The sequence below is a fragment of the Manduca sexta genome, chromosome 28, assembly GCF_014839805.1.
Source record: "Manduca sexta isolate Smith_Timp_Sample1 chromosome 28, JHU_Msex_v1.0, whole genome shotgun sequence".
Lineage (NCBI taxonomy): Eukaryota > Metazoa > Arthropoda > Insecta > Lepidoptera > Sphingidae > Manduca > Manduca sexta.
Genome location: NC_051142.1, coordinates 2585714 through 2604194, shown reverse-complemented (window position 1 = coordinate 2604194; position 18481 = coordinate 2585714). Strand labels below are relative to the sequence as shown.

Below are 18481 nucleotides of genomic sequence, written 5' to 3'. Positions count from 1 at the left end.
TCTTTCTTAATCAATCTCTTATATGAACCCAAATCCCTATGAACCTAAATGTATGTTGATATCTAAATCCCGCGCATCCGCTAACACCGGACGCGTGCGTTACAGTGCGTGATTGCAAATCGACGCGTGTGCACAACGCAATACGCAAGTCGCAGGAAATTGTCCCAGATACTATCTTTTTTATAAGGATTTTTATGTTTTTTATGATGATAGATTTAAATTTATCGTGCTTTAGTATAGTTTCATGTTTTTTTTCGCCTCAACGTCTTCGAGACCAACGAGAATGCTTGGTATGAATAAAAGAATTTAGGTGTGACCGCAAATTATGTTCAGATCTTCGTTTCGTCCGAGTGCAGGATCCAGGCGATAGGAACAACACGTGGTCATGGCTAAAGAACTAAAATACTCATTATACAAACAATTTTACTTACGTAAGCAGTAAGTATCAGTGCTTTTAATCAACGTCTATATCCTGGAATTCTCTTACAGCATTCACTTCTCGTCCGCTATACACTGACACCGATAAACTCATTAATTATTTTAGACCTATAGCGAGCTCTAGTTAACTAAATGTCGCAGATTGAATTTCTAAATGGTCGTGGTTAGCCTCCTTCACTTATCTGTGAAAGTACTCTCGTTTCATGCCATTCAGCTAAAGATAAATAGTGAGGACATTGTAGATACAAGACGCTTTCAAACAAAAGCAACAAGTGCACTCATAAACAGACAGACAGAACTCCATTAATCTTAACATGAGTTTCTCTCGGTTTCTCGGTTTAACTTTGGTGCGAAGATTTTCACTGAATTCAATAAGCCATTGATAGGTTTGAGAGAGTGTTTATTGCTATTTAATATGGCGGTTTTGATTTGAAAATATATCTTGCATAGCTTAGAAAGTTTAAATTGATATTAAACTCTATTGATATGTAAATACAGCACCATATTTAAAAATCTTAGTGCAGACAACAAAACAGGAAAATTTATAAATTTCACGACCCAATACTTCGTAGAAACACTTTAACGTTTCCTTACTTTGTAACGACCATGAGTTTCATTTCATGAAATTCATGCATTAACCTATCTTACCTCTTATAAAAAGTACAAGCATTGGAAAGAACTCAATACCTTCGCTCATACACCATCCAACCAAGAAATAACTTTTACAATAAACATGATCTAAACGTATCATACAAACAGCCTTTCCACTACCTTGTTTAAGGCTTGGAGGCCACCAATGATATCGATACAAGTTTTTACTCTCATTCTATCAACGGAGGGATAAAATTATACAAAAATGTGGTGCATACCTGTTTGTTATCAATAGATAACAGATACCGCACTCTTGCTTTTAAGAAAGCTTTCGATAAAACCAGACCGTGTTATTAATAAGTAGAAAGGCGTTGCTGGTGTGAAATTATTGCTGTTTGATGGCATTCTTAATTGCTAAGTTAGTTACCTACTAGTCTCTGAATCTTATGACTGATATTTAAGAGCTATTTTTAATAAACGATCCCAATCTCAATCTTCAATCCCATTCCGAAAATGAACCAATCCAAATAACTCCTTTATGAGCACGTCATAAAACCCTGTTCGGATTGGTCCATTTTTGAAATAGATCGAAAAAAGCGATTGGCATATTTTTTTCAATATGGCGGTTAGGAGATATGAGTCATTAGTCTTGAGCATCAATTACTTAAACTAATGAAAATGTGTTTCCTACCGTAAGTCTAAAGAAGTTTTCGCTTTGTCATATCGTAGCGTACATGCACCGATCATTATATTTCTAAAGTGTTACTCTTACGGTGTCTGACAAGATTTACAGAGTTATCATAAAATAGATTACAATGACCCTTGCTCACGATATTTTCATTTACGGTAACTTTTGCAATAAGTCCATGCCGGGATTTGAACCCGCGACCCCGCTATGTTAAACGACTTTATTATGATTTATGATTGCGGAACATTTCTGTATTTTGCGACTTTGGAAAGTTATTATTTTTGCATGATATTCTATAACCTCAACGGACAGTCAGGAAGCATTGAGTGCCTTATGGCCATTTTATGGGTCAGAACTCAGATCGAAGTTCAGATCTCTTAATTCATATTGTATATTAGGATTGAACATTTTTAAAAGCTCTATCCTTATTTAGTTGTTTTAAAGGCAACATAAAAAAAGAAAAGTTTTTTTTTAAAAAAGCTTCTCTAGTAAGGTATACAAAATGTCCCGTATTCAAATTTCGGAGTCTAATGAAAAGTAGTAATATAACATCGCCCAACATAACAAAAACATGCAACATCCGATGATGTTAGGCATTATATGCAAACACCGGTGAAAGTGGCCAAAATATGCAAATGCATATGATCCTCTCTCTACCGGATTTATTAGAACTTGTATACCGTATAGTCGACTACAGTATAGTTACTGTATAGTTGACATTATAGAGAAAGGCGCCATTTTGGAAGATGACATCTATATCATAATATGGATTTTTGTTATGCGGGCATGGCAGAGTGAGACTGCACCTAATGGTAAGTAGAGTGGGGTCCAATAGAATGTCGACTAACAAGAAATTATTATCCCTCGACAGTCAATACAATAGGGGACCGGAGTCATTTTTGTTATTTATTATTATCAAATATTTACGTTATATAAATTATAACACAGAAAGAATTATTTAAATCCGGTGAAAAACCAACAAGTTATAAGTCTTTTAATTTCGGTAGAAGGGGTAAGTAACAAGAAACAGAAAAGAGGCGCAATACCCACGTGTGACGTCATCGGGCATTACGACGCGTGCGAAAGAAAGAGATGAAGCGATATCCCCACTTCGGCACATAGTAATATTTGAAATATGAATTACTGGCTCATTTTTTAACAAATTTTAATGCAGTTTTCGCAGGAGGGTTTCTTTTTCGTATTATCAACCATTTCATATAGAATAATGTACAAAATCGAACACAGGCCGGTCCCCTATTATGCCGACCTGTTGGAACCGGATATACACAGGCTGATCCCGGAACGCGACACACTTATGTGTGTCACTATGCCGGGTATTAAAACCTTGTGTACGGTGGTCGCTCTCCAGGCGAATATAAAATATATCCTACCACCAGTAAAATATAGATATTTATACTACCCACAATTTATAATAATTTATATCACAAATTCAGATAAACTTCTTCGGCCACTAAGCTATAACCAAAGCGTTATGAACACACACAAACACAAGGAAGTAACATTTTCAAGATATTTTCCATCGTCGGTTTACGTCACGAATAAAACATTACACCACAGTATAAAATTAACCGATAGCAAATAAACCTATTGACACAGATTATACATATTAACTGCTGTTTCGCGTGTTAGAATTTCTTTTATTAATTAAAACTTATTACTGTTTTATTAGTATTTTTAATAATAAGGTATTTTTATGATCGTGCTGGCATTTATCAAAGCATCGGTATTTCTTGTTAGATATTTGTATTGTATTTCCCAAAAGTCAGTATACGTTGACGACATAATTTTAAGGTCCGATAATAATGAAATTTATATGAGACCACACGAGAAGCACCAGCTTTCAAATAAAAGAATCATCAAAATCGGTTCACCCAGTCAAAAGTTCTGAGGTAGCAAACATAAAAAAAAAATACAGTCGAATTGAGATCCTCCTCCTTTTTTTTAAGTCGGTTATAAAACTTCTCAATCTTAGTTTCACCTACGCTTCATATTAGTCATCAGTGCAACGTGAATGTCAAGGAAGAAGTGGCATCCAATCGATATACATTATTTTTGATAAAACCAAGTAAGTACATTCTATTTCACAAGGGAAAGTGAGTGAACTTTATTCCATTACTCCACGTTCTATAATCAATAGATTAAACGATTTACACTAATTAACATTAATCGAGTTTGTTGCAGAGATTTGACCTTTTAATGCTTCTTCCTGGGTCTCGATTAGTGACCTTTGAAGGTAATTAAAATAATTCCACAACGGGAAGATACTAATCTGAAGACATCATAATTATAGGGTTTTTATGTAAAGGTTAAATCTTAATCTAAAACCTGTTCCATTTTATCATGCCTCTTTATTTCTATTTCATCATAGTTTTGTTGCTTGCAACCATAATTGGTTGAAATTGTTTGCTAAACAAAATATTGTATTATAGCAGAAAATATTCTGTTACAAGGAATTTACCATTCATTGGTTCATACAGCAGTGCAATATTCTACGCTAGAACTTATAAAGTCATTAAATACTTGAACCCCATTAAGATATAAAACAAAACATCAAGCGACATTCCACACTCTATCCGCTCTACATCGTGTCTCCGACTAATAAAGCGGTCATATTGCGAGCTCTTATTTTCTATCCGACGGCAGTAAAAACTCAATTACCCTCGACATCTCCAGAGTTAAGTGACGATACGTATGTCCGTATGTAAATTTTATAATTTAACACCCGACAACGTGTGCATAAAAACACATGAGAGAACCAGTTTTGTGCATTAGAAATCAATTCTACGAAAAAATGTTACCAGACCGCATGCTTTAGCTTCACTTAGAAAAAATACTGCATGTAGTGCTGTCACTGAGGGGTTTCAGTGGCGGCGTGGATTTATTTTTATTGGATTATGTCCCTATTATTGTGGAATTTTGTTACGTAACGCGAGGTGTAAATGGCCGGTGTATGTAGGTCAAAGCCATGTGATCATTTATCTTTGTATAATTTCGTGTTAATCGATTATTGTGAAGTTGATTCATAGTACACGCTCTATGTCTTATGCACACGCTCTCATGTTCGAAAAGTTTGTAAGCTTTAGAAAGACACAGCCATCCCTAGCTCGAACCTAACTAAACCGACTCAGCAAAAGAAAAACATTTTAGTTTTTATTTCACATTGTAAATATACTATGTTAGCAAATAGTACAAATAAGTAAGTACTTCTATTCATGTATTTCCGCATAAACCAAAAAACATCAAAAGCGCAACCAAAATCGAAAGCACGACTCCAGTGTTTACAAAAACACCTGTCAGTTGACATGTCCGTGCCTGTCACGTAGCGCGTCGCTCACAATGGGACCTCGCGTCAAACCGCAGTGAGTTTCTCGAGCGGAAAATAAGATGGACATTTCATCACAACTTCAATGTCGGCACTCGACGAACAATCTGTTTTATGAATATGGTTTCCGATGGCCACGCACGGAGACATCGGCCTTGTTTACTCTGTGCCGCATATCTAGGTTTCAGGGCTTGTTGGTTCCGGCAGCGGTTGTGGTTATAGACTAATCAGTTCCATTGCGGATAGAAGATATAATGCGACAGTCGCAGAATTTGCTACTGACATTTAAGCAAGGCTATGTTTACTAATAAATTTGTCAAAAAATTTAAGCAGAAATTAAATTAAAAATATTGTCGATAAATACGATTTTTGTTTAGCATTACCATTCCGTCAATGTATTTTTATATGTTTGTGCAAATATTGATCTGGTACAGTAGGCAATAGGCTTAATCACACACGAATGTTACGTGAGACGTGACCCAACGGGACTTTGTTTGCGCTCAAACATCCAAATTACTTAACTTACCTAACCAGTACGGATTAAAGACCGCGCAACAGCCGTGACTGATTACTAAACGCCGGTGATTTATCCTAGCCAGATAGTGCTGTTCCTTGTTATGCGTTCTTAGGTAATTTCGCATCTGGTATTGCGAGATTGTTAGAAAATCATTGTACGGATTCACAGTTTTTACGTTTACAAAATTTCATAAACATGTAATGTCAGTTTTAGTTATTGTTTTTCTAATACAACTATACTATTGAAATAAAACTATTTTAATTTTATTTTTAACTGAGGAGGAAGAGATGAAGGCTGTAAAGTTTACAAAACGTCGAAGGAAATTATAATATAAAAAACCGCGATGAAATCAATGTAGAATAGTTTTGTTTTAGTCAAACATTCGCATAAACATAAGAATTTACAACTACACTAGCAACGACCCACCAAATAATAGAAACACAATTATTTTTACTTTTAATCACAAACCTAGCCCAATTATAAAAGGCCGCCGAGTTAAATTCAACGAGACAGTATCCCAGTACGCAAGACGCCCACATTCCATCGATGGAACTTTCTAGACTCAAGTGCGAAAATTGCTTCAGGCCATCAGAGACTTTAACTTTTATTGGTTCGCAGCAAACGCGTATGCAAATTCGCGTGAAATTGCATCGAAACAAGATAGATCTGGGCTAAGTTTCTTCATACATTGTAACACCGGTAATGTATGCAACGTTGTGAAATAAAAATGATTTGAACAGTGATAAAGATAAACGCAGCGAAAGATTGTGCATTCTGTGCCATGTAAATGAAGTTGGCTTGACGTTTTCATAAGGCTGGATGACGTGTGTTTACGCACGTATGTAAGTTAAAAGGTATCTAGGTAGCGACTTATATAGTCTTTAAGTCAGATAAGAGAGTATTAAAGGGCAGAAGCATGACTAGAAGGCAATCTTAGTTTTAGCTAAATATGCCTGTCCAGTTTCTAGTCGCCGTGGACGAAATCGGCTAGGAAGATCATCTAGGTGGAAATATAATAAGTTAATATTGAAAGGTTTATGTAGATAAATTATTATCTTCAATGGTTTGAGAATAATGTTATGGCCGTGAGGTTTACCATTCGATTTCTCGTCGTCTTTAAATTAAACTTTTATGAACCGTCTTGTGGTTTGATTACCAAAACAATATGAACTCTGATTTATTCAAGGTGAGCTGAATTATTATCACTCTAAATTTGCGGTATTATTTTCTATGGACTGAAATATGTATTTGTGTATGATACGCTCTCACATCAGTTTTAATTTTCATAATAACTGTGTATAATGATTTTTGTTGATTTATTTACGTTACATTTAAGTTAACTAGGTAAGACATACGTTAACTACTGGAAAGTTATTCTGAATGCAACATAGCTTTATTTTATTTAACTACATATTTATAAAAACTGTTCTATTAATAAGAAAAAGAAAGAGTTTAATCGGACTAATATATCCATCCTGACTTTTATATTTATCGTTTTCTAATCGTCTATAACTAGCACAGGTAAATACAGCTTAAATGACGAAATCGTCACAACTGAGATTAATACATACTTCACTTAACTATTGGTTAACAATAATAATAATATCAGCCTTGTATTGTATATTGTTCCACTGTTGGATACGGGCTTCCTATACTACTGAGGGCGGATTGGTAGACTTCATACACTCTCAAAATTCCTATAGAGAACTTTTCAGGCACGCAGGGTTTCTCACGAAGTTTTCCGTCACGATTAAAGCTAGCGATAATTCATAAAGAACACACACATAATTTTAGTCAGAGGTGTGAGTCCTGGGGATTTGAAACTGCGGACATTGATCTTGGCAGCCCATACCACATCCAACTAACCTATTACCAAAAAAAAAACTTTTGTTTGACAGTTCTCAACTTTCTTTGTAATTTACGCGGTACTGCACTATCCTCAACGATAGACTGTATATTCATAGGACACAATGTATTTATAACTACGCAGTTCATTGACCTGTACAATCACACATATCTAGGAAGGAATACGACCACAGTAATACATGTCATTTATAGGTAGGACAAAACATGGCCACATATTATGTACCGGAAAGCACAGGTACTAACACTCCGTTTCTAAACATACGTTTAGGTAATGCAGAGACACCGTGCAGTATTTGTAATGTGGGGATCTAGATTTTCTCTGCATCGGGTAATGTTCATGTAATGATATCCGATAGGGGAAGCTGTTTTGTTTGGTGTTTAAAATGATGAATCCTTTATCTGTTTATATTATGGCTGCCACGGTTTATTTAGTAGTGAAATTGTCAATGTCATAATAATAACAGATACAAAACAAAAAGAGACAAAAAAATCAGAAATCAGGCGGACTGCTTGCTAGGTTGCCTACTAAAGCAATGAAAAAGTCAACTTTTAGATTCTGAATCCTTCATTTTTGAGCAAATTTTGACACCGGTTTTATAGCTGTCAGCTTTAAACTAGTCGCAAAACTACAAATATATATTTGAATGGAATCTAAACAAACACATACAAACTTAATCCCCGAGTATTGGAGACTCAAAGTAAGTGTTAAACATTGAAAATGTCCCGAATATTTCAATGTCATTCCTATTACCACGTGATAACGGTCACAGACATATTATCAACACGATTGTAAAGTTAATCAGTAATTACATTGTCAACTGAAGAGTAAAACAATAGCACATAGAGATGTAAACAAAAGATTATCGTTCAAAGTTTATGGAGAAAGTGTTCAATAAACAGCAAATCTCGTACGATGTTAGAGTAGTATGCTCGTGCGATAAACGCATGACATGTGCGATGTACAATACAATAGGGCTGCCACTCTACTAAGGAAATTATGTTACTATCATGACTTAAATATTTAGAAGGATATTTATTTTATTTTTATAGGATTTCGCATATATAAAAAATATGTGTTATTTTCATGTTTTATTCATTCGATCAAACTAGTGTATAATGCGCGTTTAAAAAGGCTAAGGCGTATTTTCGACATAAAAAACAACTCCTCTACGGGTTATTCCGTAAAGTAAATTAATTAAAAATGTTTTGATTATAATATTACAGCTGCTTGCGAAATATTATCAAAACATTTGTTTACATTTTAGATAAATTCAATAATAAATACACATACGATTGTATGAAATATGATGCATATTCTTCTCATAACCCAAGAAGAGGGCAACCCTAAGTACAACTGTAATGAGCTTGTGAGCTTGCGGGGTCACAGTGATGAAAGTATCGATAAACAATGGAGGGAACACGTGAAAAATGTTAATACTTGCATCCGAAGCTTGCTTGTGTTTGATCAAATATTGGGATTGGATCAATTATACTATCATGTTGGCCGACTGTTCCGATAAATTTCTAATGGATACATTTATTAGGTCAAGAGTGTTAAGTTTTTCGATGTCCATTTGGTATAATAATGATAATTTATACATGATTTTAATAGATTAATAAATTAATAATATTATTAATTCCTTAGAGTAGATCTTCAATAGCAAACATGAACTTAATAGAGACAAAATGCCCAAAAAATGCACTTTTGGTTAATAGATCTAAAACATGATATACATATAATACAATCCGTTTTAGAAATAAAATTATTTCATGATTAAATAATCATTCAAACAAACCATTGACACTAGTTTCAGATTATATAACAAATATTTCTGCCATATAAGTATCAAGTTAGGAGTTCCAACACATTACAAAAGATTTACCGCATAATATAATGCTGAGTAAATTACGTACTTTGCACGAGACCTCAATTTTTATACGACTGTATTAATACATTAGTAAGGGAACTGATGGTGTAGACCACGATTAAATAGTAACATAATAGAAGTTTGCTTTATAAAGCACTTCATGACCACAGTCCATACGTCACCTTAAAATATCAATTTCTATATTATTACTTGTGCACGTATTTTATGTAAGTAATCTTTTTAGATCAAATAGCGTCATTTCTCATCTCATCATTCTCAGTGTCTGGCAACCCCTATTGTTATTACAACTACTTGACGTAGCGACATCTCCTGGCAACTATATCCAACATAATTTTCCTAACAATTCAATAAAATAAATAAAAATCCAATTCCAATCGTTGCCAACAAAATTCTGCATTTCATTGGACAATTACGTTTTCACATTTAAGTTCATGGGAAACGAAGCATTGCCCTCCTTTACGCCATTACAAAGTACGAAACGTGATTTTTGTGGTGTACCGGTAAAGTAAAACGTTCACGCAATACCGTTGTTATTTCTGAAGTACTCACCGATAATTGGTAATTTTATGTTATCTTTAAGCTACTTTATATTATTGAATTACAAAGTACTGTATACCCTATAATGTACCTATCCTTAGGTCTCGTGATGCTTAATAGGTAACTATAATGTCTATTAAACGGAAACACGACAGAACTAAAAAAATGTTTGTGAATGACATCAAAAATTTAACGATAATCGTGGGAAAACTATTGTTTTCTATTGACAATGATTGAAAATCTTCTTCAGTAGTTATTCGGAGAATTTCCAGTGTTACAGCTATCGTCACTTGAGTAGTAACGAGATTAGTGAGAAAAACACGATACTGCGCACGCGCATCACAAGGATAATCACGCGATCCACGAAACCAGCTGTAGCGTGTTTGTTTTTTTTATAATACTTTAGTACTAGCTTGTCAATCATGAAAGAACAGGTTTTGATAAAGAAATGACTAGACATGATTTTATAAATTATTTGGTCTAATAAATTAACTTCCATAAACTATTAATTATCATTCATGATTAATATGTTTGACTTTGGAATAAACTTTGGAATAACAGAAAACTACTGAAATTATAAGCACAAAAGCCCTCGTAATTTGAAACATCCAACATCAATTTGTCTCATGTATACGTAAGACGCGATAAACAGATTCCACGTGACGATTTCATTCCTAACCACGCATGTGGAATATGTCCGCATAGACACCACTCTATGCATGCAAGGCTCGTTATTAAAATAATAACCAGACGGACGGAATTAGAGATTACAATGAGGAATGCGCACATTCCTGTTCGACACGGCAGGTGCGGATGCCTCTGATCATTTAACAAAATTACTCGCGTCGCGTTATTGAGAAAAATTGCTCTTTTACTTAGCCATGCCTGCGGGACGTGGGATCGGAATGTGTGTCCATTCGCTTTTTGATGTCTTTGTATAATTGTTTGGCTAGCTATTCAGATAACGAGTAATGTCTGTAATGTATAACGCTTTAGGGAAGAATTAAGAGGTCTGAAGTATTCGGTTTTGGCAACCATTTTTCAACAGTTCAAATTATCCCAATTGAGATGCTATATCTTTACTATTCGAAAACAGTGAACGCATCGTTTAATTAGACCAATCAATTGAATTTCTTGTAAGTTGAATCGGTTAAATAATTTAAGCAAAGGGTTCTCGTGTAAACTCAAAATCTTATTACACCAGCAATTGGTATTCATAATCCTTCATAGCTGTCTGTAAATGTCATTACAAACGTTCAAATCCAATGATTGAAATGAAAAGCGTAAACGATACTAAAATTCGAGAAATATCTTCATATTGCATTTACAAATCCAGCCAAGTCCGCATTCATTCGTTATCTAACATTATCTCATGATAGCGTGGGTGATAATTTAAAAATCGATACTGTTCTGTGGCTGGTATCGAAACTGCAATTTGTTGAATCTCTGAGAAATTATAGAGTGATTCATAAGCAAACAAAGCTGCGCTGCACTATGTTGAGGTTTTACAGTGTAGATTATTGTTGATGATGTCACAAGGCAGGGTAATACCGGTAATTTGAAATTTACGGCCATTTTACAATGTAATGATACCAAGAAGAAATAATAGGTAGTATATACAAAAATTCTAATGTCAGTACTGCTAGAAAAAGGATTCAAGGTTGTAAGACGATCGTGAAGTCCTAGTAAAAGACCCTAAATCACATAAATTCAAATTAACAACAACAGTTGAATTAAACGCGTACAGCAATGTCGCTCATAAAACCAACGATGCCGACACAATAGGATCAGTAATGTGGTGAACCATAACCGCAATCCACATAAGGCCAGCAAACGAATTTGTATCGCGTTACTGTTAGAACAAAAGGTGCGTACGTAATACGTACACACTCTGTTGAACAAACGGTACAATAGGCCAAACTTGGAGGGAAAGATTTATATTGGTTTGCCGTAGATAAAATTAAGAACCGTGGAAATGAAACACAAAGCCCTGCAAATGGAACTTAGCCGGCAATGAAATAAATTGGACAAAGTATGAAAAAAAATTAAATCACAGTGGAAAGGACGACAGTGGTTACTGTATAAAACTAAAAGGGAAATAAAATCAATTAAAAAAATAACCTAGATTGATAAACAACAATAGTAGAAAAATACAACTAAAATTAATGTCCAGTAAAAAGTACACGTGACATCAATAAAATTATTATTGGCCTAGCACACTACACTAATACCCGAGGAGAAAACGGATACAATTGATTGATGTATAGAGATTAACTTCCTAAATTATAGTTCGTGAATTGAGAGTCGATACGAAACAAGAATTGCCGGCTGTCGTTTCGTTTTAATCGTTGTCAATGGGGACGTCGGACAAACTCAAGTCATCAATAAAGATAATGTCCGTTTAGAACCGATAGGTTTTCTAAACGCGATCATTAAGAAATTCACTTTCGTTATAATTCGTCGGTAAAAGTTCATTAGCCGACAGAACAATGGCCACAGATTAATAGTTCGCCGATCCGTTGATTGAACACCTACCAGATTTGAAGGCGAAAGTGGCGCGTCATTCGTTTGACGTATGAAATAATTGATATCTCGACCACCGCGTTACGTGTCGATTGTTATTATACGTGAACAAAAAAAGTGGGTGCGCAAATATTTGCCGACGATAACAAAGTTTATGGCGCGGCGGTATTACTGAGATAACGGGAGGAAGCATAACATCATTGATAACAAAAAACAATGACGGAGATTCTAAATTGAGACATCGGTTGTTATGTATATTTTATAATAGTGTCCTTTTTATTACTTAAGCGACGAGCTCTTAGATAAGAATATAAAAACGTACAGGTTCTTCGCGAGAAACGAACCAATGCACTGTAATAATAGTGTTCTAGTTATTCTAAAAATTCACATTTCCACGAAAGCAATAAAACCACAGCATGGAATTCGCGTGCAAAACTTTGCAAACGACACCACAAAGAAAATGTCATAACAAGGTGAAGAAATTCTAATAAAGTAATAGAAGACGTCGACGGCATACGGTGATTGCATTGTTTGAATCTTGTATACGTTTGTGTGGAAATAATTGCATTGTACCTATTTATTAGAAGCGTGAAAGTGCATCAGCCATAACGGCAGATCGTCTTAGCGATAGTCAAATCAATAACGGCCTTGAGCCACCGCACGAAGAACTGCCAAACAATGTCCCGAACTGCAATACGCAATAATAGCATCTTGGCCAATACACAAACACAGATGCACAGACACACCATGAGGACGCCGCAGTCATCAATCAAAGGCTTATTTTAAATCCTCTTGTAGTAATACAAAAACTTAAATCCATAAATCATGAAGGTGAAACGTTCGAAAACTATCAAGGTCGACGATTGCACAAGAAGAATTATGAGCTAATTAGTGTCCGATTGAGAAGATTTATTTATTCGATTACGTGTAGCAAGTTTCACGAACGTAAGTGCACGTAATCTTTGCAAAAGCCGCGTCATCGATTTAACTATTTACACTCGCAATTTGCACGCCCGTGTAAATAAATTCGCGAAGTGAGTCGCGTCCGAGAAGCGACGACCGCTTCACAAAGCAACGCGGTCAAAGGCCAGCTTTAAAAATGCAAATGACTGTTGCGAGATTATGGCGATGAGACGAGTGAACGAATGTATTTTCAAGGCGTTGCAGAATAATCGGAAGGCCCGCAGAAGCAGTGATGACACGCCACTTTCTCCACACGTACCCGAACCAGCGCTGACGGATTTTCATTGTTTTGGTTAATGCGATATTGTTATTAACGCACGAAACCGAAAGTTAATGTGCTATACTTGGCTCGTGAAAAACCGAAAGCAATTTGCCTGTCGTGATATTAAGGTTGGATCTCCTTATCAGATGACGCTTTCACTTTATGGCTATCGGGCATTAATCCTACAATGTATCTGGTTAGTATGTTAAAAAGTAAAAGCTCGTGAGGTGTTTGGTGTGTCGTGAGCTATTTTATTGAACCGCCCACCCGGTCAGTATTTTAGCAGTTAATTGACTTTAATGACGTGATAAAATGATAGTTTACAGCTAGTCGTACATTGTGGTTTTGCTTTGTTTGGATGTGAAAAATATTAATGTATAGCATTATAGACAATGGGTCATCGGCCGCGTTTTCATGCGGACGGCAATTCTTATTTGCAAATAAGTATTGGTGTAGCTCGGTGACGTGATTAAGTAACGAACGAAGACATTCAACGAGATTTATTATAGTTAATACAGAATATATTGCGAGATAGCGAGGTATGCGTTTTGTAACGTATTAAGTTGAACCAGCTTAACTTTACGATATCCTGGATGTTGTTCTTACAACTTGCGCAAAAACTTTGCATTTTTATTGATGTTTTTATTACATATCGAATCGAATTGAAACATGACGTTATTTCAAATATATACAATACTTCTATTTTTACGAGTTTAAGTTTGTTTAATATTGTTTATCGTTTGAGGTTTTTTCTCTTTGTCGGTCGGTTTCTCGCTGCAGAGTGCAGAATGCAGGGTCGCGGCCTTTACTCATGACTTTGACATTCACGACTTACATTTTTTCGTGTCGACGCAAACGGCATTATTATCGGGTATCTAGTGTAGTGAAGATTAGGTATCATATGCCCCTGCGCATTAGAAGCGTATTGTGACAATTTAGAGACCATTGCTTAGTTATCAACATTATCATTAATTGTACTGCGCTCAATGGCATTGTAATGATGAAAATAAATAAAAATGACGCATGAAAGTTCAAAATGAAGTACATTGTGCTATTCACTATTATCGCAACTCCACTCCACTTACGCCTTATCTGTAGCTTCAATCGACTTTCAACATTTAAAGTGGAGTTATCTAGCAATTTAAAACTCACCCTTTCGCAAGTCGGCATCACCGCTGGCACGTCCACCTCCGTGTATATGCACAGAGTGGACTTCCTCGACAGCGAGTCGCTCGCCAAGCTACTTGAACTGGATCCCGTTGAGAACTTCATACTTTGTGCCTTCGCGTCTCAGGTGACTTCCACATACACTGCCATGTGATGGTGCCGGCACATCACACAGATGCCAGAATATCCCACCAGGGGGCGTTAGTGACAGCCTAAGCGTCTATGAGGGCGGATGGTTAGTGTTGTTTTTCGATTAATTTTAGCCTGCAAAGAAAAAGCTGTTGTTAGTGATAATCTCCAATGTTTTATGTTACAATATATAAAGATATGAGGTGATTAGAATAAATGTTACGACACAAAAGCAAAATATATTGCGAATATTTTTATACAGCGAAGTAAATGAGCAAGTTGGTAAACTGGTAGTACGCTACCACTACAACCCACGACTGCACACAATGTCAGAAATCGTACATCGCGGATATACGAAGGTACGAGAAGCTGATATAGGATAAAAAGTAAGGGCACATCATAAAATTTAAGTGTGTAGATTCAAGTCTTTAACAAGCTACATGGGCGTCATGTCCAATGTCCAATAATGCAATAGATACGCCAATTATCACGTCTGGAGCTATATTAGACAATGGCGAAACTTGCGTGGGACGCTGTACATGACGTTTGCAAGCCTACATTCAGAGTAAAACCGCAAATGCTTTGAAAATATATTTATTATAACACATAAACTTTTAGATATCTTTTTGTGGTGGCTAAGAGGAAATGTAAGATGTGGATTATAAGAAAAGTAGATTATAAGAGAAGTGATGCATTAAATTAATCCGTGTCAATAGTAAGACTGCAATCTTTTATCTTGATGCAAATGACTACGCCTTCAAACTTAAACCGGGAAATATTATTTATGTGATCCGAACTCTTATATATTTGTTTTGGGGCTTTACAAGTTATAGAAATTGTTTCTATATATTTTTTTAAATGAAAATACGAAGTGAAATATTGAAGCTGAAGGCGTAAAACTGCACGCAAAAATATGCTAAGTAAATTAACGTCGGCTAACCAGCGTTTTGGAGAAAGCCGTTTAGTACAAATGATACAAAATCTTGATTGCTTGATTTTAATGCTAATTATATTTATCAGCATCTTCAAGGACAAAGCATCAACAAGGACTAAATGTCCATTAATGTTGAAGACGGTGTTTTCTTTACAAATAATATAAAGAAAGATAAATATGATACGAGCAATTTTCTTACGGGATTAACAGTACTACACATTAAAGGAATAATTCACATAACCGCTGATCATTTACATTACCATAACCAACGTTCTCGTAGGTACGCTGGCGCGGAAGCAATTAAAGAAATGTATCTAAAAACCATAATTACGTGATATTATGTAAGCGTTTCGCAATCAAAACGTTTATGTACTTTGATATCCTGTGGCAAATTAGAAACTGTGAGAGCCGAGACGATTAAAACCTCAAAAGAACCTAAAACGTGTCTAGCGACAACCAAACCTAATTAGCAGTTATAAATTATTCCAAAAGAGGATTTATTTAAACTTACTTCCACAGAATTCCTTGTAGAAAAACTCACAAGAACCAAATCCCAAATTACAAATGTTGAACCGGATCCTATCAACTAAACAAAAACTACAAGTCCATTATTTCACTAGTATCTACATGCTTCAGTTTATTGGATTGAGAAAACCAATTTGCAATTAATTAACAGATACAAAAACAAAAGATTGTAACACTGTCGACTTCTTGCACCGATGAACCAATTTAAACTGACCAATGCATTAAGTGTTGAAATCAAGGACATGGCAATTTAGATAAGATCGCTATATTGATAGTTATTCAAACCACTAAAGATATAGTTTACGATACTGGAGGCGTTGCGTGCAGCTCTGGGAAGGTCTCTATTTACCCATGGTGTAATTATATCGCTTGTAAAGATAGTGTCTTTTCTTTAAGCCTCAACAATTCATCATAAACCATGGTTTTATAGTTGTAAGGAAGTTATAAACAATATCTACGATTATTTGTTATCGCCTGGAATTTGATTTATGTCTGATATGATAGCTTGTTCGTTATCGTATTATATGATGAATATATCCTTCGCAAACATAGCCGTACCCGTTGTATTTATATTACTGTACCTATATAAATATGACAATGTGACCCTTATTAAGTACCTAAGTCAAGTTAACTAAACCAACAGTAACTGATGACTAGTCTTGCATTATCCTACGTAGAGAATCGTAACCAACTAGTGCGCAAGCGCACGGGCGCCACATAAAACAGTAGCCTTTACCGTAAATACGCCAGTTTCGAATTTAGATCTCTTTGTGGAATGTTAAACACCACTTTGCATTGTTGCGCGCTTTCCTCCCTTGAATGCGATCGAAGAACCTTCGACTTAGTAATTATATGAATAGAGTTGATATTCAATTGATGAGAACAGTGGTATGTTCATTCGTTAGTACAGATAACAGTTATGCAATTACCTTTAAAACTCGAACCAAAACGACTACCGGCCGATGACCATGATTACCCAACACGTAGTAAAAAACGCACCACATTGTTGCGATCGTGAATAGTGAATCGAGTTTACTATCACTCGACGTTGAAGCACGTTGTAAATCTTTGCTAAACCTTTCTAATTTGAATCTCCGCTGCTTTCTTTCGATTGAACGCGTTCGATACAATATGGCGACTGGTTTTTGTTTTTTTAATGGTCTTTTTTCTTGTGACCAGTTCGACATGTCATGTCTCATATAAAAGACTTTCTGGAACTATCAGTATTGTTCAATTTAATAAAGGATTTTCGTCAATTTATCTAAAAAAATGTAGCCTTATTATTACTTTACTAAAGGTTATAATTAATTTTTATACATACAAGATTTTTCAGCGTCCACACGGATCTTAGTCATAAAAATTTAAAAACGCTTACGGATATCATTCTACACGACGTATGTGGGTGACATAATCGGATACAACAAACATTGGTAAAATCGGGTACCGGACTTGGATTCCGGCTTCCGATACGATCATACAGGAACGTGTTATTGCCGGACCTCTAATTGTTATTCAATTAAGGTGTTTGTTTCTTTATTGCGAGCCTTTTGCTTAAATCGATATTGCAGAATGTCAGCCTATGTTCTGCAATTAAGATTCCGAGAGTTTTTGAAATGCAATGAACATGGATTAGAAATAGCTGACTTGAATTTTATTCCGGAAAATGTAACATGGACGTTTCATTCCGAAAAAGTTTTATTACCTAAATTAAAAACAAATCTTAATTCATGACGACTTTTTATTTACAAACTAACCTTATTCTATATTATACTAGTTGACCCGACAGACGTTGTCCAGTCTTAACTATGAATTTGTAGCGCGCATTCTGACAATCACTGACAGTTATTTCAAACAATTGATAGTTATATAAAATTAATATTTTCGTTAAGTTTTCTTAAATTGATTAATTTTCCGCGCAATTTTTTGAATTTTTTCTTTCATCAGAACCTTCTCCTGACGATAACAAACACAAAAAAAATAGTGAAATCGGTCCAGCCGTTCACGCGTGATGGCGTGACCAAGGGAAATAGGGATTCATTTTTATATATATAGATAATTTTCCAATTTCAAACGTAAACGAATTGACAAGAGCACACATTTGAAAATGGA

General features: G+C 35.3%; 1 protein-coding gene across 4 annotated transcripts in view; it reads right to left on the bottom strand.

Moving 5' to 3' along the window:
- The window catches only part of LOC115443328, a 60418-nt gene that overhangs the window by 18319 nt on the left and 23618 nt on the right, over window positions 1-18481 (bottom strand). For 2 of the 4 annotated variants that reach the window (XM_030168683.2, XM_037444499.1), the window contains exon 2: window positions 14770-15048. The exons of 1 other annotated variant lie outside the window; for it this stretch is intronic. In XM_030168683.2, the coding sequence (XP_030024543.2) occupies window positions 14770-14889 (120 nt within the window). In that variant the 5' untranslated portion in view covers window positions 14890-15048. Of the gene's footprint in view, window positions 1-14769; window positions 15049-16358; window positions 16582-18481 lie in introns of those variants that run through there. One more of the 4 variants, XM_030168684.2, reaches the window with a different exon arrangement.